Here is a 23614-nt window from a genome sequence, read left to right as displayed (position 1 = left end):
GTAAAATATTACTTCATCTGCTTAAAAGTGTGAAGGGTTTGTTAGCAACGGACACATTCTTTGCACAAACACCACAGTCACTGAGGGTTTTGTGCTTCTTTAAACTGATTATTTGCTACGCTCGGGCACAACACATGGAACCGTTGCTGGCATGAATGACACTTGATCCAATAAGATGTTGGACCACCTCCTGGGGTTTTTAGTAGCACACATAGAACAGCAGTGAGCTGTCCTGAATACTAAAGATGTTGGAATTTGTTCTTTTTTGTGGATAGTCCATTTGTGTCGCAGAAGGGCTTGTGTTCAGTTGAGAGGGTATCCTAGGGAAAATCTCAGCCATGTCTTTTTGCTATTTACACGCCAAATTCTTCTGGTTCTTCTGGTTACCTGTGTTGGTGGAATGAGTGCTGAGCATTCAGTCACCTAACATAGCTGTAGATTTATTAATTTCTAATTTGAAATATTTTCACAAATTGGATTTGAAATGTGGATTGATGTCTATGGCGTTTATGAGTATTCGGTGTGAATTGTTCTTAAAACTTTCAGTGAAAGTAATACAGTTTGTAAAAGAAGCATTATGCAAAGCTTATTGTGGGAAATGATAATTCCTGCTATTGTAGAGTTAGATTCAAGCCCAGAAGGAAACTATGTGATTTAGATAAAAATGAATCATTCTTTTTCAAATAACTGAGTGTCAGTGAAAGTGAAAACAGATTTGTGTGAAACAAACAGAGATAGTGTGAGAAGAAAACAGAGGGGAAAATAGAGTTATTGACATGTCTTTCATTTTCATTTTAGTATGATTCCTTTCTTTTTTTTTTCTCAAACTCCCTCTTGCACACACACACACTCATACACACACACACATACACACACACAACAGCACATTAGCAAAATGCGCTGCATTATGAAATATAACACTCATGAAGGTGATATTAGGTCCATTTAAAGCACCAAACATCATCCATTCTCTCTGTCTCTCTGTCTCTCTGTCTCTCCCTCTCTCTCTCTCTCTCCCTCTCTTGCTCACACACACACAGAACATACACAATGCACATCGACATTACTATCACTCCAACACACTTACTTTTGCATTCCAGGATTAATTGAGGTCTTTGCACAGGAGCTGTCTCAGTACTCACCGTGTGCCACTTAGACACGTGAGAAGCTATAACTGAGACTGCCAAAAATATGAGAAAACCTTTTACTTTTTCTTTTTCTTCAAAGATCAAGGACAAACAGTTGTGCCAGCAAAACAAGTGAACGTGGCTAATCTTTTTGGATTAAGAAAATTCCGATAGGACCAACTTTCCAACGTGGCCTGTCTGCTTCAGTCAGGCCAGCTTTATTGATCTTACCCATCTGTGATGAATCCTCAATTAGGCCTTTGGCAGACTGCAGCGAGCGAGCCATTCATTTGAGTTTAGCCATGCTGCACAGTCTTCTGTTCTGTGTCTAGCTCCCACACACAAACATACTTGCATGTATATGCCTACAAACATATGCACATGCACATTTTTGCACATGCGCATCAGACACCCAGGGACATATAAACAGATGCACAGATCCTTGTCTCTTCCGAATGATGGAACAGTAATAAAAGCCTTGTAGAGGCGAGATCAGGACAAAAGGGCACACCCCACTGCTTAATGCTCACTGAGGAATGGACTCACACACACATCACTGCCTAATGCCCACCAGGGAATGGCACTGGCTAGCATCTCTGGGTAGAAAAGGGGAGGGCAGAGGGCACAGAGCCAGCGCTGTTCGGTTCCTTCATTAGCTCGGAGATGGCAGAATCACAAGCTGCCATGCATACAAAATCAGGACTGTATGTGAATCTGTGTGTATTTGTTTTACTCTTTCTTTCTTTCTTTCTTTCTTTCTTTCTTTCTTTCTTTCTTTCTTTCTTTCTGTCTTTCTTTTAATTGAATTGCTATTTTTAATTGATTTTATTTCTTGTCTAAAATTTAGCCTCAAATGAACACTCTCTCAGAATAGCTATAGAAGTGAATATTTACAATTCTACTGAGGGACTGCTTTATTATTTCAGAGGAAGGAAATGCCAAGATGTGTCACTGCTGCACTCTTGGTTTATCCCTCACCACAAATCAGCTGCAGCTGAGCTACAAGACCCTCTCTGTCTGTACTGTCCCCTAGTGGCTGAACCAAGCTTTTCATTTCCAGCCTCTGATCAGCTTTATTCACAATCCTCTGCATCAGATGGCTCAGCTAATGCCTGTCATATCCATTTAGGACACATGACCCTTAATGTGGCTTTATAGATGTTTAAATAGCCTAGACATTTTGCAGCGTCAGGTGTTGTTAGCTTTATAGTTTCACCCTTGAGGCTGAGAGTATGTATAAATAGGAATGAAGCATGTTTTAAGGGGTCATATAACAGATCATCATTTCCATTTAGAGAAATTAGTATCACATGCTTCGTATTAGGATCGTGCTTTACCAAGATATATCATGATGTCAGGTGACAGCACATTTACAGGTTCAATTTATTGCATTTCCAATAAGATTTGTCAGTAATTTATACTAATTGGATGCAGCTGATATCATGATACAATTTTGTACATAAAAGTTGTGCAGAATTTTGTTGAAGAATATTAACATGTTTTTTATATTTCAAATATGACTATAAAATACATTTTGTAATTATTATATAAAGTTTTACTGAATCCCCCACAAACCTGAAACGTTATGAAATTATATTATATATTGTGTGTTGTAAAATGTAAAGAAGTTAGCCAAATGAAGTATGAGAGTGTGTATATATATATATATATATATATATATATATATATATATATATATATATATATATATATATATATATATACAGTATTTCTTTTTTTTTTCGTTTTGATAAAAACACCCCTACTTCATTCGGCTTGCTGTTTTTCCAACAAGCCTTCATGCCATGAAGAAATTTGCACATTGACCTTGGTGGAGAAAAGTAAACGATGTCAGTCATGTCGTGACAGGCAATTAATAGAAGCAGACAAAATGACATGGCAACATGAGAGACATACATGAATCTGAATGCACTTTTTTCTCCTCGCAAAAGTGGCCACCCACTGAGAACCGAGAACAAAAGGAGTTCATGTTCAACGCTGTCTCTTTATCTCACTCTCGTTTCCTCTCCTTTTTCATGTGGTCTTTCTTTCTCTTTGCTTTTTTTTCCAACCTCTCATTTGTTTTCCTCTATTCTCTCACTATACTCACAAGCTCTGTGCATTTATAGTGCTAAATGAACATCACTGACTGTTACCACTCTATAGTGCAAACCACCAATAAAATGGTGGATGGTTGGATCTTTTATTATTACATATTAAGCATTATACATATAGTAAGTATTCATATTGTGTCTTAAACAGAATCTTTTGTTTACAAGCAGCACAAAAATTCAGAAGGTGACTGAGGACACATCACACAAACACACACAGTGAACTTGAGTTTTTTTAAGGGTTTTGATGTTAGATTTATTAAACTGTCAGTCAGCTGTCATACTCGTGTAAAAATGGTGCTGAGTTGGATTCAAAACAACACACAGACACTAACAGAGCACAAAGCTTCATCAGTCCTAATACATTTCTTTTTTGTGATTATATATGATCAAATGACATTTCTTACATTTTTGTGACGTGTGTGTGTTTTTAGCAGCTTACTGTACATACTGCATCTGACATCTTTCCCATTCTTGCTTGTAGGATTTTTTCAAAGCTCAGAAGGACCTCATCAACCAGTACGGCCGAGTATGTGGGTATGTCAAATACAAGTAATTGATACTTCTTCTTCTTCTTCTTCTTCTTCTTCTTCTTCTTCTTCTTCTTCCTCCTCTTCTTCTTCTTGTAGAAATCATAATGATTTGATGATAAGGTTGAAAACTCTGGCTTTTTAATGCTTTCAGATTACAGTTATAATTTATAGTTTTGTAATTAAATGACCGCTAACATCTTAAAAAATGTGGATCAATCAATCCTAACTGTGCTATTTTTTTTTGTGCTGTGTTTTGTGTCTTTTGCACCCAGTATAAATGATTTTTCTGTCCTGCTTTTCTTACAGAAATCTAATGCTACAATAACCAACAAACTTAGCTTTAGGCAAGTGGCCCATTTTCTCCCAACTGCTCCCTTTCTTTGAGCTTTAAAGCCACAGCAGCACTTTTTCTCTAAAGCTTCAGGCTGCTGAGCAGAATGTGGCACTGCTTTTCATACGGATGGCCTCACTTTCACTTCCATGCCTTCTCTTTTATCTGTCCTTCCTCTGCATATACCTTCATTCATTATTAACTATCCTCTTTCTCTAGTTTTATGAGTTAAATCAACATATTTACTTGTCCGGATTTGAAAGAACGGCAGGTACACCGGCTTAACTTTACACAAACAGGTACGTGCCTGTGTGTAACACACATCCCTTTATGTCCCCTGCTGGACTCTTTCATAATCAAGAAGTGAGTGCAGCTCACAGGGCTTTTAGGGTGTTTTGATTTAGTTCAGTGCAGTGAGATGGGCAGCGAGATTAGTGTGTGTTTGATACCACCGCCTGCTCCGAAGAGATCAAAGAAGAGAAGGAGGCACCAGGCTTCCTGTGTTCAGTGTGAGCCGTGTGGAGGAACTGAGGGGGGGGTTGTGGGCGATGAGGGGTGGATTTAGATTTAGTGCTCAGAGCAGAAAACAGGGCACTGTGTCTGAAACGCAGGGATATATGTCGGGAGACATTACTATAGCCTTCAGTCAGATTAATCCAACAGCCTGAGAGTGTTTTTCAAAATCAAACAGTCTGTAATATATATCACAGTAATGCCCTCACATATGTGAGGCTCACTCCCATTAATGTTCAGAAATGTTGAAGTTAATAAACACACTTCTGCATAGTTTAGAAAATTCAACACTTCAGCAGAACAACTCATCTCATGCTGAATGAAGGTTTTCATTTTCTAGACATTTTCATGTTTAAGTGTCTGGCTGCATACCAGAGACTACACATATTTTTTTTCCTGCCCCAGAGTGAAGGAAAGGATTGCCACAAATTACATGGTTAAAGGGATTACTGCCATGGCCTATACACTGGACATCTGGGCTCCCAAAAAGGGATCTCTGAAGCTGCGGGTCTCAAAATGGGGTCCGGGAACCCTCAGGAGCCTGTGAAACTGATCAAGGGGTCGTGGTTGTTAAATTTAGTTAAAGTGGTAAAAATCACAGACAAATATTTTTGGGTTTAATCCAAGCCTCGATAATTAAAGAAAACAAGTAGGCTTATAAATAATGTCAACTTTTATTCAAACATGAACTATATTCTAGAAATATTTTAGAAATGTTCATGAAGGAATAAACTGATGATAAGGAGGTCCATGAAACATATTTTAAACTTAGACAACCTAGCATACTTTTACATAATCACTATCTGCTGCCTGTACACACCTGCCACTTTAATAGGAACACTTGTAATCATTCATGTAATTATCCAATTAACCAGTCACGAGGCAGCAGCGCAGTACACAATATTCTGCAGAAACAGCTCAATAGCTTTAATGCTTTTAAACTCACCATGTTTGTAACAAGTGCCTATTTTAAGTTACTATAGCCTTTTAGTTTGCTTAAACCAGTTTTCACCACTGACTTCTCTTATTAACAAGGTTTCTGCTCCAGAATTGCACTCACTCTTGGATCTTTTTTGTTTTTTTCACCATTCTGAGTCAAATCTAAAGACTGATTTCTGAAATATACACAACTGAAGTCACATTTTTCCCCATTCTGATGTTTGATGTGAACTTTAAAGCTCTTGATCTACACAAGATTGGCTGATTAGATAATGTGCAGGTGTTCAGGGTGTTCCTACTGAAGTGGTTGGTGAGAGCATGTGTGATTAATCCAGACAAAAATTTTACTAAAAAGCTGACAAATATGCATATAATGGAAATCCAAGGGCAGTTTCCATGGCAGTTAATAAAGGTTTATGCAAAACATCCTTTAGTCAAAGTTGTTTGCAAATTAGTCTCTACATCCAGACTGGGATGAAACACAGAGCCTTTCAAAGATAGAGCTAGTTTTTAATGTGAAAAATGTGTTGAATGTGTTGTTATGTATGTACAGGGACTTTGGATTGCTTCAGTGGAAATCGTCTGAACACTACAGATCTAGAAGATAAAAGTTTTTTAAAACGCTGGAGTATTTCTTTAATAAGTGAAATAAATGTCTGTTTGCTAATGGTATAATCCATAGCCTCCTCCTCCTCCTCCTCCTCCTCCTCGTCCTACAACATGGGAAATCTCTGGACAAGTGCATTTAATTGTTTTAGTTTTTTCTTGTAAAAGTTTTGTTTCCAACACTATTTGATAACATTGTTTAATTATATGCTATTATTCTGTGAAACTGATTCGTGTTTGGGGAGGAAAGAAAATCCCAGAGCATGCCTATGCATGCCAACGTAAATGCACAATTTATTACAGCATAATCAATAAAAATAAGGCACTATGAGCTCGCTGACATGGGGTGTGTGCGGGACATGTCTGAAATCATTACTGGCCTGCCTCAGTAATGGGAGCGAGGGAGTGTGTGTGTGTCAGAAATGAATGTGAGGCTAGGCTTGTTATATTTGTGATTGTCATGAACAGTACCCTGTTTGTTATTAGTTTATTTATTGTGTGTGTGTGTGTGTGTGTGTGTGTGTTTTGCTCTGTTTCTAGTTATTATCTAGCCAGACTTCCAGTGGTGGTGATAGCTGACCCAGACATGCTCAGACAGGTTATGGTGAAGGAGTTTCATAACTTCCCAAACAGAGCGGTGAGCGTGACATACTTACTGATGGCATATTTATACAGGCACACACACGCACGCACGCACACACACACACACACACACACACACAAACACACACATTCATGTACAATTATGAATCCTGGGTACACCGAGATGCCAATGCTGGGCCCCTGAGCCAGGCCCTTAACCCTTAATTGCTCAGATGTACAGTATGTTGCTCTGGATGAGAGTGTACCAAATGTAGTAAATGTAAAATGTAGATAATGAACATACTTTTGGTGAAACTGCTGAGGTGAAAAAAAATAGCTAAAAAGAGAGTACATTTTAGTTGTATCTGTCTAATTAGTTTCAACAACTAGCTTAATGACGGTATGTTGAATCAAATTGTGTCTTATGAGCTTCATGAAGTTTGTTGCAATCCCAGATCAAGATTAATTGTTAAATAAAACGGAAAATGAATAGTATATTTTGCTTTACCTATGTTATGATTGTGTGTGTGTGTGTGTGTGTGTGTGTGAGTGTGTGTTTCTCAGAGGTAGAATCAATAAGCGTATGTACACAGTGAAGCGTCAGTGTGAGCAAAGCCGGCACTGCTGCACTTTCAACTCCACAATGTGACTTTGGTCATCACTAATGATCACATGACTTATTTATCAAAACAAAAGGTCATGTTTAAGTTAGCTAAAGTCAGGGAGCAGAGCATCCTGGGTAATGTAAAGATGGCAGCAGGAGCCGATCAGTACTGAGACTGTTTGCCTTGCCATGTATAAAACCCCAGTAGTATATAAACACTGTATCTTTATATCTTCATATCATATCTCAGGCTGCGACCTGCAGTGCACTGTGGTGTGGGACGTTCGGTCAATCTGCTAGAAGTGTGTGTGTGAGTTTTACTAAGAAGCTCGTGATATACACACCATCTGTGACAGACAGCGGGAGAAAACTCATAAAGTGGATCACCATGGCAGCCCAGAAACAAACATAATGTGTTGGCTTCTGTGTGCACAAATAAATACTCAACATTCCCCTACCAGATACACACCCACATTTAAAAATATGTACTCAATACTCCATAGAGCTCAGCCTACTCTCGATTATCTTTATTCTCACAGTGTAAACATGACACGGACTAACAGATGGACAATTGCTGTAATTAACCGTATTAAATCAGGCTGTGTAACCACAGCAGGCAAAGTTCAATTTTAATAAAAACAAAAAGAACAAGCTTTAGACAAACCAGCTTCAGGAGAATGCTTTTAGAGCCCAAAATGTTTTCTGTAAAGAACTGAGAACATGAAACTTGTGCATTTATTTATTTAGTGGATTGTTTTACTAAATAAATGAACCTTCTAAAGGGTCTGCTGATCACTAGCTCAGGATTGTAACTGCTAAGTAACCACCAGCTTATCCAACTCATTAGGCTGGATCTCATATGACTTCTTTTGACAAAGGATCTTTAGTGGGTGAGGTGATTACAGCAAAAAGACGAATATTTTATTTCAGTTCTTCAAATAGTTTAATGTTTTTTCCATCCTAATCTCTAGCCACTGTTTCTGTAGTGTACGAGTGTATGAGCGATTACCACGAACAGGAAATCCTTGTGCTTAGAGAAGAAAAGTTGACTCAAAAAACTTACTTATAATGGATGGTTGAGGGCAGATTTTTGCCTTTTGCATCATTACAACATTTGTCAGACTGTATATTTATAATCACACCCTCCAGTGTCACCCATATGAGGACGAGGTTCCCCTTTGAGTCTGGTTCCTCTCAATGTTTCTTCCTTCCATTCAAGGGAGTTTTTCCTTGTCACTGCTGCCTGAGTCACCTCAGACTTATTCATTGGGGATGAATACAAACACATTTAAATATATCTAACATTGATCTTGAATTTTGTATTATATTAATCTTTATATTATTCTTTATAATAACCTTTTGTTTTATGTTTATGTTCTGTACAGCTGCTTTGTGACAATGTCAATTGTAAAAAGTGCTATACAAATACATTTGAAAACTTAAATAGATATTGAAAAAAAAGTCAAAATGTTTGTCATTTCAATATTTAAAATCTCATAACTTAAAATCTCATTAATGAAATCCTCTCACAAACATGCAATCTTGTTGAGAATTTGATTTAAATCCTGTACATTTCTAGAATTCATTTCAATTCAATTTATTTGTATAGCGCTTTTAGCAACTGACATTGTCTCAAAGCAGCTTTACATTTTAGATACAATACCTTTACGTATACAAACAGAATAAAAAATTTAAAATTGAAAGTTTAAAACTAAGTTACTATATATCTCTAACATCTATACCTAGCCCTAATTTATTTAATTTATTTTTATTTAGTTATTTTTTTTAGAAGAGTCATGGAATTAACATTAGTTATTTGTTGTAGTTCTAGTGTGTTTGGATACCATGACCTTTGGGAAATCATAAATAATTAGATTTAAATATTTTTTTTCTTTTATTGTATTGTGTTTGACAAATTGGATAAAGCTGCACAATAATAACATTATTTAAAGATTCTCTTTTATGTCTAGCTCATTTTAAGAGCTTTATGCTTGGAATGATATTAATAATAATTTTTACATCAATACTTTTCTACCAATTGTGGTGCCGCTTGAGAGCAAAGTTCCATTATATAATTGCCCTAAGACTTCTGGTATATGTGAATCACTTAAATAATCACACATTTTTCATATCCTTAGCTTTTCAATACAGGTAAATGTGTGAACGTACCTGTGTAAGGTACAGATTCAGTGAGATTAGACTGAAAAGCAACAGTTTTCCTTTAATGTGCTGAAAATGAAATAAACCTGAAACAGTGTTATGATCTTTTCTCTTTGATTTTCTAATGATTTAGATATTGAAGACGGTTGTAAAGCCAATGTCGGACAGTCTGGTCATGCTGAGGGATGAACCCTGGAAGCGAGTGCGCAGCATCTTAACGCCATCATTCAGCACAGCCAAGATGAAAGAGGTAAGCTCTCACACCCAAATGTTCTCTTTATTTTGATTATTGAAATCTGTGATTTGCAAAATGTGATAACCAAAGTGTAGATCATCTAATTTCTTGATATATAAAGGATGAAATAGAAGTTGCTTATTAAACTTGTCTTATTAACAGGTTTGCTTTATGATGACTGTAATGATAGCCATACATTAGTGCATTAACACTCAGGTGTGATAGCTTATAGGATTGTTTCATACACTATAGAGTATAACTATGGTGTGAAATTGTAACAGAGAATTCATATTTAAAGGACAAAATGATCTCTGATGTAGAGGTATTTCTGAAGTGTTACATAAACCTGACAATGTCATTAGTTCACACACTGTTGCCAGGAATAACACTGACAATATACGTAAGAATAATTGTTTAGAAATTCATGCCAGATACTAAATCAATGACAGAATCACTGGCTAATGGACATGCTGCATCAAGGGACAGTAATGATCTCATTTAAACAACATGTATTGCAGTGAACCCTTGTAGATCAGCTCATACTGGGACTTAAGCCAGAGAGAGGACACCAAATGGGATTTTATGTAAAGCTTTACATATTCCACATGTTTTAGACGTTCCTCCGTGTTCTATGATTTCCTCACAGCTTCCAAAATCATGCTGGTAGGAAGGACTGGTGACTTCAGGTATGAATGAGTGTGTGAATATGATCCCAGTGTTCCCAGTATAGGGTCCTGAACCACTGCCAACCTGATCAGGATAAAATGATTACTAAAGATTACTGAATTAGGGGGGCACAGTGGCTTAGTGGTTAGCACGTTCGCCTCACACCTCCAGGGTTGGGGGTTCGAATCTCGCCTCCGTCTTGTGTGTGTGGAGTTTGCATGTTCTCCCCGTGTCTCGGGGGTTTCCTCCGGGTACTCCGGTTTCCTCCCCCGGTACAAAGACATGCATGGTAGGTTGATTGGCATCTCTGGAAAATTGTCCGTAGTGTGTGATTGCGTGAGTGAATGAGAGTGTGTGTGTGCCCTGCGATGGGTTGGCACTCCGTCCAGGGTGTATCCTGCCTTGATGCCCGATGACGCCTGAGATAGGCACAGGCTCCCCGTGACCCGAGGTAGTTCGGATAAGCGGTAGAAAATGAGTGAGTGAGTGAGAGAGATTACTGAATTAAACATTATGCCTGTTCTTACAGTAATTAGCCTCGGTAATAGCAATAGAGCACACATGCCATCAGTTCAGCAAGAATAAGTACAGAAGCATAAAAAATGAAACAGAACAGAAATAGAGCAAAACAAACATTGACTCTGCTACACTAAAGCCACTGATACCCAACATCAAAGAAATACCTAAGGAAAGATAAAGCTTTTGGCTTTGGCCTGTGTTTCTGAGTCCTGGAAGGTTTGAGTCTAGCACAGTTTGTGATTTCCTTGCTATAACACACCCACTAAACCTGGTAATTATCTGGTGAATTGAATCTGTGTTTTTTTTTAAGCTGGGGAAGAACAGTACTGGTTTCAGACACCCCAGGAATCCTGGCATAAGCAAAAGCAGGAAGGTTTAGAGTGAAATCTGTGCGATTTTTGGTTTCATGTAACCAAAACACTTGAGGTTCATTAGCTATTCTCAGACAAATGAACTCTTAGCTCACTTGCTCGCTTCCTTGTATGAAGAGCCTTTTATCACTAAAATACTTAGACACTACACTGCTTTAGTTTGTAGAAATCACTGATGATTCTGCTTCCTGTAATGAGAACAGATTTTGTTTGTGTATTTGAATGAAAAAATATTGCTTTCCTAATGCACATGAAATGGCAAACATGGTGACTTGTGTTCTATAGTGGGAAAGTGACATCAGATAAGGTCACATTAGAATTCGGTGACATCAAGAGAGAGAAGACCGCAAGCTTCAGACTCAGTGTGGAATAGCATGGGAGAGTGAAAACCTGGCCACAGTGTAGCAATGTCCTAAATATTTAATGACCTCATAAACATCTTTACTGTCAACACCAAACCCAAGTCCGGGCATGCAGGCCATGTTTGTTAACTTAATTACACCACACAGAATATTATTTTCTTTCTCCTGCTGCTTTTAGCCCTGACGTGAAACCAGACCTGACATATTAAAGTGTGTAATGACAAAAAGCATTTTAAATCATGGATATTAAAGTATGTAAGAATCTGAAGCTTGTTTAAATCCTTGCTTGTGATGTAGAATCCACTTCACACTCACAGTATTGAGCTTTTGTACAACAGATCATAAAACAGTTTATTATTATTTCAAACAGAAAAAGAATATTAAAGTATTTCATGTTTTTTCTTTATTATTATTAAAATAGTTACATGCAGGTCTCTGATGCTGCCAAACCCCTTCAGAGACCCCTTTTTTCACTCTAGATAGTACCTAAAAAGTGATGTGCTATTTTTATACACAATACCTGCCTGTATTTTGATTGTTAAAACCTTGAGGACTTACGTATTCAAACATGTCCTACATCCTGTATTGATTTTCATTAGTTGTCTTGGAGTCGCAGGAAGAGACAGAGGACGTTGCTCTTGTCATCCTCCATCAGTTTCTGTAGTCTTCTTCATTTGCCTTCAAGCCTAGCACTGATTTGATCTGATGTATGCATCCTGTTACAACACACGAGCGTACACAGAGCCACAGCAAAAACAGAAGCAATGAATAGGAATTATTTTCCAGTTATTATTTTAATTTGGAATCTGTTTTGAATTAATGACAAATATTGAAATCTGCCTCAAGGAATGATGTCTCTGAGTATACACCATGGAACAAACAGGTCATCTCTTCACACAACTGTGTGTTGCAGATGGGATCTCATTAAACACCTCAGAACTATGTTGGAGTTACTCCATGGAGTATTTAAAACACCCAACATACTGTTACATTTCACAAGTACAACCACATTCACTCTGCTCACATTCATCATCTTGTTGTAAGTAATACAACAGTAAATCTGTAATTAAAGGAAAAAAACCTTTCACTAATTACCAGGAAGATGGATTGCTGGAGTCAGTAATTAGATCAAACAACCGTAACATTAGAGTTAAATAGTTCAAAAGGTGTTTTTGTGGCCCACTTTCAAAACTCCTTCCTGAGCACATAAACGCTGTCAAACTGTTTTGTGTGTATGTCTACTGATTATCTGTAATATGAAGGGGGACTGTGTGTGTGGGAAAGAAGTATTTGGATGTTTGACAGGGTGTCAACTCATCACAGGGCACAATCACACACAGTTTAGAGATGCCAATCAGCCTACAGCACATGTCTACAACATGCCACTGTGGTCCAATTTACATGCAAATTTAATTTAAAATGTCTTTTGTAATTAAAAAAAAAAAGGATGTATGAGCACACACATACACATACACACACTATTAAAATTGTATAAACTGCACCTTCAACGTAATGATCCTCTATGGTCATTATGTGTGGCCTACAATTGTTTATTCCTTATTGCTTAATACATATAACAGTTTATTACATCTTACCATAGACGGCCAAAAATGTTTTTGCAAGAGTCCCTATCTTTTATGTTTCTTAAACATATTTTGTGTACAGGTACAAGTCAAAAGGAATTATGTGTGTATATTTTAAGTGAAATTATATAGTGGGAGTATATTATATAACCAAAAAGTGTGTAAATACTTATTTTCCCTCTCTATATGTCTCTGATTCAAATTAGTGGTACTTTTCTTAATCCGTTTTTTTTCTCTTGTCAGGTTATTTATACATATATATTACATAAATATTTATACATTATATATTATTGGCTTATGCAGTGCTCACCCTAAGGGGTGTGACCTAGGGCTTTTGGCTAAAAAGATCCCTAGATACAGCATTCATTATAATTACATATTTAACATTTAGAAAAAAAAAATTCTATTCGTTTCTGTTATTTATTTATTTTTTTTATGATCAGGAGAGGATAAATCTATAGCCTAAGGTAAATAAAGCTTCCTAGCTGATAATCACAGTGAGAGACATGATGTTGTGAGATAAGGTTTCAAGTAAAGATTAGGATTAGGACAAAGAAAAATCACATGGCAAAAGTTTTACATAATTTCTGTGATACACAATATGCAGCACAATACATAAGACTCCTAAAAAATAACAGTTGTGCTGCATATAAAAAAAAAACTTTTACATTTTCATTTACAGCATTTGGCAGACGACCTCATCCAGAACGACGTACAAAAGTGCATTTAAGTCTCTATCATGGAATACATTAACTCTGGTTTGCTAGGTCACAGACTTAAGATATTTTTTTAAATACACAATTAATTTATCATAATTTATTACACTCTCTATATCATATAATGGCCCAGGTCTAGTTAGGATATTAGTGTGACTCTGGTCAGTCTGCACTTTTTCCACTCAGCTCACTCAGATTTGTCAGCTGGTCTTGCTTCACTGCTCCATAAAATCTCTGCTTCTCTTTCCTTTGCTCATTTTTTTTTCTCTTTTTTTGTCCTTGCTGCTTCCACCCTCATCTCTCTTCTTGAGTAAGCAGGATCAATAGGCAGGTCTGGTGTAAGATGGAGGCTTATCACAGTGTCAGTCACTGGCATCTAAGAGACAGAGAGACAGAGAGACAGAGAGAGAGAGAGAGAGATGATGGTGAGTGGAAGAGATCACGAGTACTCCTGCTCAGAGTAGTGTAACCTGATTCTAGTGCACTGTCACAGCTTTACAGTGCTTTGCATAAGTATTCACCTCCTTGAACTTTTAAACATATTGTAGTGTTACAATCTAGAGCTGAAATCTATTTCATTTGGACTTATTAATCTAGACCTACACTAAATGGCTAATAAACAAATGATATTGAAGCTGGAGGGGGATTCATCTAGGTTGCCAAATTGTCTAAATTTTTATATATATTAAAAAACAAAAACAAAAACAAAAAAACAGAAAAGACGAGTTTGCATATGTATTCAACCCCATTGCTATTGCTCTCAAACAAGTCCATGACTCCATGAATTAGAGACTGGGTAAAAAATGTTTCTAAATTTAAACATCCCACAGAGCACCTTTAAATCCTTTCCTATATATATATATATTAATATAATTAAGTAATATAATATAATATAATATAATATAATATATATATATAAAACAAAAAAAAGTTAATGACTTAATTAGCTGTGGTTTGTGGTTTGATCCATTATTATCGTGGAGTTTTTGCCCTTGGTGATGACCTGCTAAATTAAATGGGATTTTAATTGATTCATCACATTGCTGTAACCTCGCCCACACTCTTCTAACAAGTAGTTTTCTTCACGATTGTCTTTCTTATATCACTCACAATTTTATCTTGGGTTCATGTTAAATCTTTTATTTTGCTTAAATATTTTTAAATTTGAACATGTGTAAAAAAAACTTGAAAAAATATGTGAATTCAGATTTTGTGTGTTTTGGCACAGATGGTCCCTCTTATCCATGAAGCTACAGAAACATTACTGAAGAACCTGAAGAATTATGCAGAGACTGGAGAGAGCTTCGACATCCACAGGTATGACTGTGTGTTTTTATCTTGTGTGTTATGTTTTTTATCTTGTATGTTAAAAGGTAACTTATTAATATTTTCCTGCAGGTGTTTTGGTTGCTTCACTATGGATGTAATAGCAAGTGTGGCGTTTGGCATGCACGTGGACTCCCAGAATAACCCCAATGACCCATTTGTGCACTACGCCTCCAAGTTCTTTGCCTTCTCTGTTTTCAATCCAGTCATGTTCATCTTCAGTATGTAACACTGTAACATTTAGCCATTCATCTAATACAAAACATCCTTCAGTGGCCATTATTTCCCCTTTAATTATTTAACAGCTGAGGTCACATCGCATAGGGAGCTCCATAAACGACTATTTGATATGAACTTTAATGAAGGCAATATAAAGATATAGCACATTTATTGCAGGCTTGAGAACGAGGTCTCATTTAAAATGCCTTTGTCCTTGTGTTTATGACTAAAGAATATTGGGAAATGGTCTTGTGGTTGTCCTTTGTGCTCTTAGTGACTTTCCCGTTCCTGATTGGGCCGCTTCATGGTTTGATGAAAGATACAGATAGAAGTGAGATGAACAAGTTCTTCACCAGCTGTATTCAGAAACTTATAAAACAGAGGGATGAGTTGCCACCCAGTCAGGTACAGAAAATAATATTTCATTAATATAAAATAAAAAAAATCTGTTAGTGTAAACATAGTTGTATACCTTATGAAAAGGCAATATTGTAATATTGTACTCAATATTACAATCAAATTAACAAAAACAGGATGAGGATGGAGGCACGATAAAAGCAAACAGCGGGCATAGAAAGGCGTAGAGAATATTTGTATTTTATAAAGTATTATTTGTCCTATGGTTTTGATAGAGGCGGAGAGACTTCCTACAGATGATGCTGGATGTGAGGAGCAGTAAGGAGTGTGTGTCCCTCGATCACTTTGACGTCGTCAATCAAGCAGACGAGGAAGTTGTGCTTGACGGAAAGACAGAAAGCTGCCACAAATTAAAAAGAATGATGACGGAGGATGAGATCATAGGCCAGGCCTTCCTCTTCCTCGTCGCTGGCTATGAAACGAGCAGTAACACGCTCTCGTTCATTTGCTACCTCCTGGCCATCCACCAGGACTGTCAGAAGAAAGTACACAGAGAGGTGGACAACTTCTTCAGCAGACACGTGAGTAAAAAAAAAACGACAGTAGCCTTTAACCCCACAACACAGTAAATGTTGTTTAAGCTGCCACCCAGTCAGGTGTAGTACAGCCTTTAAGGAATGAAAAATATCTCATCATTTAATCCTTAAATATGTTTATATTGAAATATCTGTGACATGCTCAGTCATTGTAGTGCTAATTTGGTGGTTGGTGCTGTATTGTCATTATTACGTAAGACGTTAATGGATGTGTGCCTTGCTAATGACACCGTGAAAGTATGGGGGTAAAAAAAAAAGGATGCTAATGATGATCACTGAGGATGTTAAGGATGTAAAGGTTAATCTGCACAATTGTTGTTTCTATCAAATGTTTATACAGTTTATTTGCCAGTTAAGTAAACTCTGATTTAGATGCTAATACAGGGTTAAATTTTAATCACTTCTTCATTTCCAAGTGTTTTGTAGTTTGCAGTAATGTCTATATTTATTGTGAATTCTGTTGTTTCCAGGGCAAATACTGTATGCCAGACCAACATATAAAAATATAAAAATGCACCCACTGCATTGGAAAGCAAGCTGTGTTTGGTATAGCCTCAACAATGTGGATACTGTCTGTGTGAATGCTGAGCGTTCTCCTGCATTCTGCCTTTTCCCATACAAGCACTCAGAGCAATGAAACACACAGACCCACTCATAAATATAGCACAGGTTTGCAATAATGGTGGCACTTCGGTTCCTTGGGCATGTGTATGTGTGTGTGGAATAGAGTGCAAGAAATGGTAAAAGACGATTCCTAGCTGAAACCTGCAATCTGTGTGCAGAGAGAGGAAGGATGTTGGTGGGAATGGAGTAGAGGTGGCTGAGCAGGTCTGTTTAGTGTGTGCTGTTATTGGAAATAAAGGTCTCTGGCTGCTTTTTTAGTCATCTTCACTTCACTGTGAAGCTATTTTACTCTGCAAAGTAGCATTCCAAAATTAGGGCTTTGAATAAATAAAAATAAATTGTTTCATGCAATATTTTATGAAATCCGTGATTAGGAAAGACTCGGGGGCATGACGGCTTGACATCGTACTCAGATAAACAGCTCATGGATTAAAATCAGAGAGTGGTTGAGTACATGAAGTGTTTTAGCAGCTCTGACTACACAAGAGCTCTGGCTGTGCTGTTCGGCTCCTTGTCCTCTTTTCTCATAATGCCACCGTAATAGCTGACACATAAACCCGGCCTTGTTAAGCATGCGCCTGCATCTGCTGAATCTTAATACCTGGAGCCAAGGCCAGGCAGCCGCTCGGATCAAACGCAGCGCTAGTCCATCTCAATGACTCCCTTTCTCCACTTTCATCCTACACTTACTCCCATTGACTCTCGCATGCTCCATTTAGTCCTGCTCAGGAAGTCTGGGTCTTTTTAACTTGATTTTTTTTTCACCGTTTTTTTTGAAATGTAAATCTTGGCTGCAGCTCTTTGGGCATCATTTGTTACCCATAGCATCTTGTGCATGACACCTTTTTCTTCAGTCATGCTTTTTATGAGATGAGTTTTATTACAGTTTTTGTTTACTTGCTCAAAAGGAAGATTTTTATTAGTCAGTCAGATGATGGATTTATTAACTTATCCTTAATTTTTCTGTAGTACTTATCCTACATGGGGTTGCAGGGAACCTGGAGTCTATCTCAGGAGACTTGCGGTACAAGGCAGGGGCCAATCTGGACAAGGGTACCCATTGAAGTGCACAATCACACACGCACACACACACACACACACACACACACACACACACACACACACTCAACAGGCAACCTAGAGATACCAATCAGCCAACAATGCCTGTCTTTGGACTAGGTTGCGGAAAATGGAGTACCTGAAAGGAAACCCCTAAAGAATTATTTTTATTTCATGATCACTTTGCTAAAAACTTTGCTTAAAACATAAAACACTTGCAGTTTAACTTAATTTATTTTTTTAACTATAATATAATAGGGCTCTTTCATAAACATATTTTTGTGCTCGTACATTTTGAAAAGTTAGTAATACAGTAGTAGTACAGTAAGTTCACAGATTCGAGTTGTGCAGTTTTGTACAGTGTCCATAGGACTGGAATTCTGTTGGTGGGTTTAGCAGACGTGACTGTACACCCAGCAATAGCTGTGCTCTTTAAGTTTTACATGAAGCAGCTGGGCATCAGTCCACAGCAAGCCATCTGACCATAGTGGATATGAAGGTCAGTGCGTCCCCCCCAGCTGAGGGCTGCACTGCCTGGCACGACTTTTGAATTTAGCTCACTGAGGAGCAAAGGGCCTTTCAGTTTATTTTGTAAATGCATCTCGCTGTGCTCAAACTGAATGCTCCTCGGCACTGAAAGCTTTTGAAATGTCACTCTCCTGCTAAATCAGCACAGAGCGCTGAGTTCGTACCACAACACCGATGTACACAGATGAAGTAAATACACTTTAGTGTCAACCTTTTTTTATGTATTTATTTACCTAATTGGTACTTATCTTGCTATTTGAATGTCTAATGGTCTTGTGCTAGTGATCTATTTATACTACATTCATGTTCAAGTTGTGTGCTGAGTTGAACCAAAAACAGTATCGCTTGCGCTTAGATCTAATGGTTCACTTGTTATTATAACAATTGTCATTATCTTTCTTAGTTGTAGGTGTCCATCATTGGGTGTCATACATGTCTTCTTCTATATGGCAGTTATGAGATTACTCACACCAAAAAGTGGTGTTTGGTAATGTTTGATAGATAGGTCAGGAATTAATACATTTAAAGGTCACAAAATAAGGCCACATTTCTTAAGGTCACTGGAAAAGGTATGGTAACTAGTTCAAATCAAATCAATTAGACCATTGTGGCCAACAGAACCTAAGCACAGACATGACTAATAATATTATACTTTACTCTTTGTTTAGCAATAATCTCCATTATTGAAATGAATAACAAATATGTCCTAGATTTTAACTTCTCAAAGTTCTTTTGCCCATTGCCTTCAAATATTTATTGGAGGTCTTGTATGAAGTATGATGTTCCCATAACAGTCGTGGGCTCAAGTTGCACAATTAATGGCCACAGCTTTAGTACCTCATCATTGCAACATAATAATTCCATGAGATATCCTCAATATATTAATTTGTGGTCATGCCTTATCCAAAAATAGCCACAATGTCACTTCAGAGGTTTTGATCACTACTTGGAAAATACAGTAAATTTATTTGTTCAGCAGTCTCTCTCATGCTGTAGAAACTGAATTAGTAGACAGATAGGACTGGGATGTTTTTTATATAGACTGTATCATTGACACAGAGCTCCAACACGCAGCAGTTTTTAATCAACCATAGGGTAGTTTAAGAGGTAAAAAGGCGAATTCCTTGCTGCCTATCAGATTGTGTGTGGCACACATTGTGTCTAGGCTCTCATTTTCTCTTCCTGCTTTGTGTGGTGGCTCCCCAGGGTGCCCCTCATTAATTTGCCCTTTTTTTATCTGCATAAATAGCAGAGTGAGATGAAGCAGAGCGTCACCTAATGAGTCAGCCAGAGGTGGTAGACGAGGGCAGGAAGGCGAGCCGTGTAGCAAAATTACACATTAACAGCCTCAGCTATTCCTTCTTTCTGAAACAAAAAGCTTTGAATAATAAAAATGTTCAAAATAATTTCCTGTTTGTCATATAGTGCAGTATTCAGGTGTACACTATTTGATACTTAAACAACAAGCACATTGATTTCCTTTAGCTTTAAATTTACTTTCAGGAGACTTCATGTATAAACGTTAACAGAAAATCCACCACTAAAGCCAACAGGTACATTGTGGTGAATTTTATTTTTATTCAGATGTTCAGTGATAATTGTTGTGTTGGTGCCTTGACACATTTTGGAACAAGTTTGTCTCTCTTATATCCAACTGATCCAGTGTTTTGTGTAGAACTGTCTGTGTAGTAAATTATCAAGTGAAGGAGTAAAGCATTTCAGATAAAGCAAATGATTTCCATATTAAAGTGTCTAACAGTCTCAGAATTTGATTTGGCTTTTGTTCAAAGTGTGTTAAATTCAGTCATTTACATAGTTATGTATTTTCCACCACTAGCACTCTGAGTTTTGAACATACTGCCGATGTGCATAGTTGGACTTTCTAATTCAGACTCATGAAGTTAAGAACGGGCTGTTACCTAATGCACAGTGTAGGGGTCATGAAGGAACACTAAGCTAAAAGCTATGAGCTGATGTTACTCATGCGTTGAGTAGATTAATGTTAATAAAGCTTGATATTTTAACAAAATGAGTGGCCATTGACATTTAACCTTCATCTGCTTTTATATACACTCAGTCAGCTTCAGAGCTTTCAAAATGTTTTTCATTGAAAGGAAATCTTTGTAAATATTATCCTGAGTCATAGACTAACAGGGCTTTTTCATTTTAAGTAAATAAAGGAATATAAAATAGGAAATATATCATAATCTGAAAGAGGTTTGTGGGTTTAACAGGGTAATTACTAGAGTAATTGTATCTCATTTCTATACTTGAATATTACTATGGTGTATTTATATTTTGAGTGTTATTGAAACTAACTGTGTTGTACTCTTACTTAAAAATGTACTTATTATTCCTAACATTTGTATTTATTGTTATTAATTGTTATAGGTAATGAAGGTCTGTTCTCTCGTCCAGACAATGACTGTCACTAGCTATCAGTTTACTCGACTCAGTTAAGCATCCAATTGTTTTATCAGAAAAAACTATGAAGAATCACGGCACTTGGTCATCTATGGTGACCTTCTCATACTACACAAAGAAGTTAATGCAATTGCTGTCTGAAATATTTAAAGCTGCTGAAGTGAGCAAAGACAGATCAAATGTAGCATCACTTTAGAAGGCATGAACTCCATACAATTAAAAAAAAAAGTATATTGAGGTATTCTAATGGGCTAATGTTTATGTTCTCACTCACTCATCTTCTACCACTTATCCGAACTACCTCGGGTCACGGGGAGCCTGTGCCTATCTCAGGCGTCATCGGGCATCAAGGCAGGACACACCCCGGACGGAGTGCCAACCCATCACAGGGCACACACAAACACACTCCCATTCACTCACACAATCACACACTACGGACAATTTTTCCAGAGATGCCAATCAACCTACCATGCATGTCTTTGGACCGGGGGAGGAAACCGGAGTACCCGGAGGAAACCCCCGAGGCACAGGGAGAACATGCAAACTCCACACACACAAGGTGGAGGCAGGAATCGAACCCCGACCCTGGAGGTGTGAGGCGAACGTGCTAACCACTAAGCCACCGTGCCCCCTAATGTTTATGTTTTTCTTTGTTAATATCTGCTTAGATTACAAATGATTTCATAAGCAAAAATTGCCTAGACAGCTGGTCAAATTCTTGCTTATAAAAAGTCTAAAAATAAAAGGTCCTCTTCCTGAGCAAGCCATTATCAAAATATAGCATAAGTCACGTAAACAACCAGCAAAGTTACAGAGACTGAATGATTTTTTAGGCATAACAGCAAGTTTTACTTTTTACAAAACAAATGAGCTTTTCCTTGAAAATATGACCAGCTTAATTTCATCCGTTAAAACATTTTCTTTTTACTTTGACCTGAATACATTTTTAGTTTTGACTTTTGAATACATGCACATAGGAACGTCTTCTGTTTACTAACCATGAAAAATTTAATTCATGGTAAAATTGACATCTCGTAATTTTAAAAAGAAATCAAATGATTTAGAGTATTGTGGCCATTAGAGCTTATACATGATGACTGATAATATTGCACCTTACTCTTTATTTTAATCTTAATAATTCCCAATGTGTATTGGATGTAACCCAATATCAGCTTAAGTGAATTCCCAAAAGGTATAGATTTTTTATTTTTGTTATTTTATGACATTCCCACAAAATTTTAAGTCATAAACTCAAGTTACATAATTTGTGGTTATGGCTTTAGTATCTCATTATACCACTACATAATAATTCTATGAGATATCCTTAAAATATTAACTCATAGTCTCAATGTATAAAAAATGGTATGTAGTAGCTTAGTGGTTAAGGCATTGGACTGCTGACCACTGATTGGAAGCTTGTGAGAGCAAATCCCATGTCTATCAAGTGTTCACTGCTGGGCCCTTGAGCAAGGCCCCTTAACCCTCAATTGCTCAGTTGTATCTAAATGAGATAAAAATGTAATTCGGTCTGCATAAAGGTATAAAGGTGTCTGCTGTGAGTGTATTCATTTGTGGTCATGCCTTATGAAATATAACTACCATGTCACCAGTAACAGATTTATGATACTTTCTTGGTTTTGGATACTAAAATCTAAATTAGTAGACAGATGGATTAGTACAGTTGGATCGTATTTAATATTCAGAATGTCACTCTTATTCAGCCTCTTTTATTTTTTTACATAAGCAGTATCATTGAACTCCAGCATGCAGTAGTTTTAAAAACAACCATCAGGTATTTTAAAAGGTAAAAAGGCAAATTCCTTGCTGCCTATCTGAGTGAAAATTATAAAAGTTTTAGATAAGTAATAAAGGCTGCTTTTCACATTTTAGCATAAAATTAGTATAATTTCATCAACAAAACAATACATTTTTTTACTGTAAATTGAATACATTCGTGACTGTATACTTTCACTTTAAACTGAGTACAATTTTGACAAATTATCTCTATACTTTCAATTAAATATAATTTGTTAGTCATTTCCCCCCCTGGCTCTAAAACACAGAATAACTGATATTTTATTTTATTTAAAAAGTGAATATATACCGATCATGGCAGCTCTATAGTGAAGACAAAAGGCTAGGGCAAGGTTAGACAGCTATACATAAAGAGGGTGAAACTGTGAACATGACACAGAGCTTCAGGAAGGTGTGAAACAGATAGCATGAGCAGAAGCAAAGAAAGGGTTGAAAGAAACAAAGACAGGAAGTAATGGTGACTGGTGGGAGGTGGGAGTGAGCGAGCGAGAGAGAGAAAGGGAGAGAGAGAGAGAGAGAGAAAGAGAGAGAGGAGGAGGACAGTCTGGCTTTTCTGTGTGTGAATAATTCAGTCGTGCTGTGCCTGTGAGGCTGAATCTCCAGGAGGCTTTTTCCTTCACTCATCACCCTTCAGTCATATCACTCACCTCCAAATAAAGACCATTCATCTCCACTGCTAAATTCAATAACACAGCCCTTGATCCACCA

The 23614-nt window shown here is 37.1% G+C and overlaps 1 protein-coding gene across 3 annotated transcripts in view; it reads left to right on the top strand.

Moving 5' to 3' along the window:
* The window catches only part of tbxas1 (thromboxane A synthase 1 (platelet)), a 64485-nt gene that overhangs the window by 26005 nt on the left and 14866 nt on the right, over positions 1 to 23614 (top strand). For all 3 annotated transcript variants that reach the window (XM_060878089.1, XM_060878087.1, XM_060878088.1), the window contains exons 4-10: positions 3723 to 3775; positions 6701 to 6797; positions 9640 to 9756; positions 15187 to 15275; positions 15357 to 15505; positions 15778 to 15908; positions 16136 to 16441. In XM_060878089.1, the coding sequence (XP_060734072.1) occupies positions 3723 to 3775; positions 6701 to 6797; positions 9640 to 9756; positions 15187 to 15275; positions 15357 to 15505; positions 15778 to 15908; positions 16136 to 16441 (942 nt within the window). The remainder of the gene's footprint in view (positions 1 to 3722; positions 3776 to 6700; positions 6798 to 9639; positions 9757 to 15186; positions 15276 to 15356; positions 15506 to 15777; positions 15909 to 16135; positions 16442 to 23614) is intronic.

Source organism: Tachysurus vachellii, chromosome 9, assembly GCF_030014155.1.
Source record: "Tachysurus vachellii isolate PV-2020 chromosome 9, HZAU_Pvac_v1, whole genome shotgun sequence".
Taxonomy (NCBI): Eukaryota; Metazoa; Chordata; class Actinopteri; order Siluriformes; family Bagridae; genus Tachysurus; species Tachysurus vachellii.
This window is presented reverse-complemented; position numbering and strand designations above follow the sequence as displayed.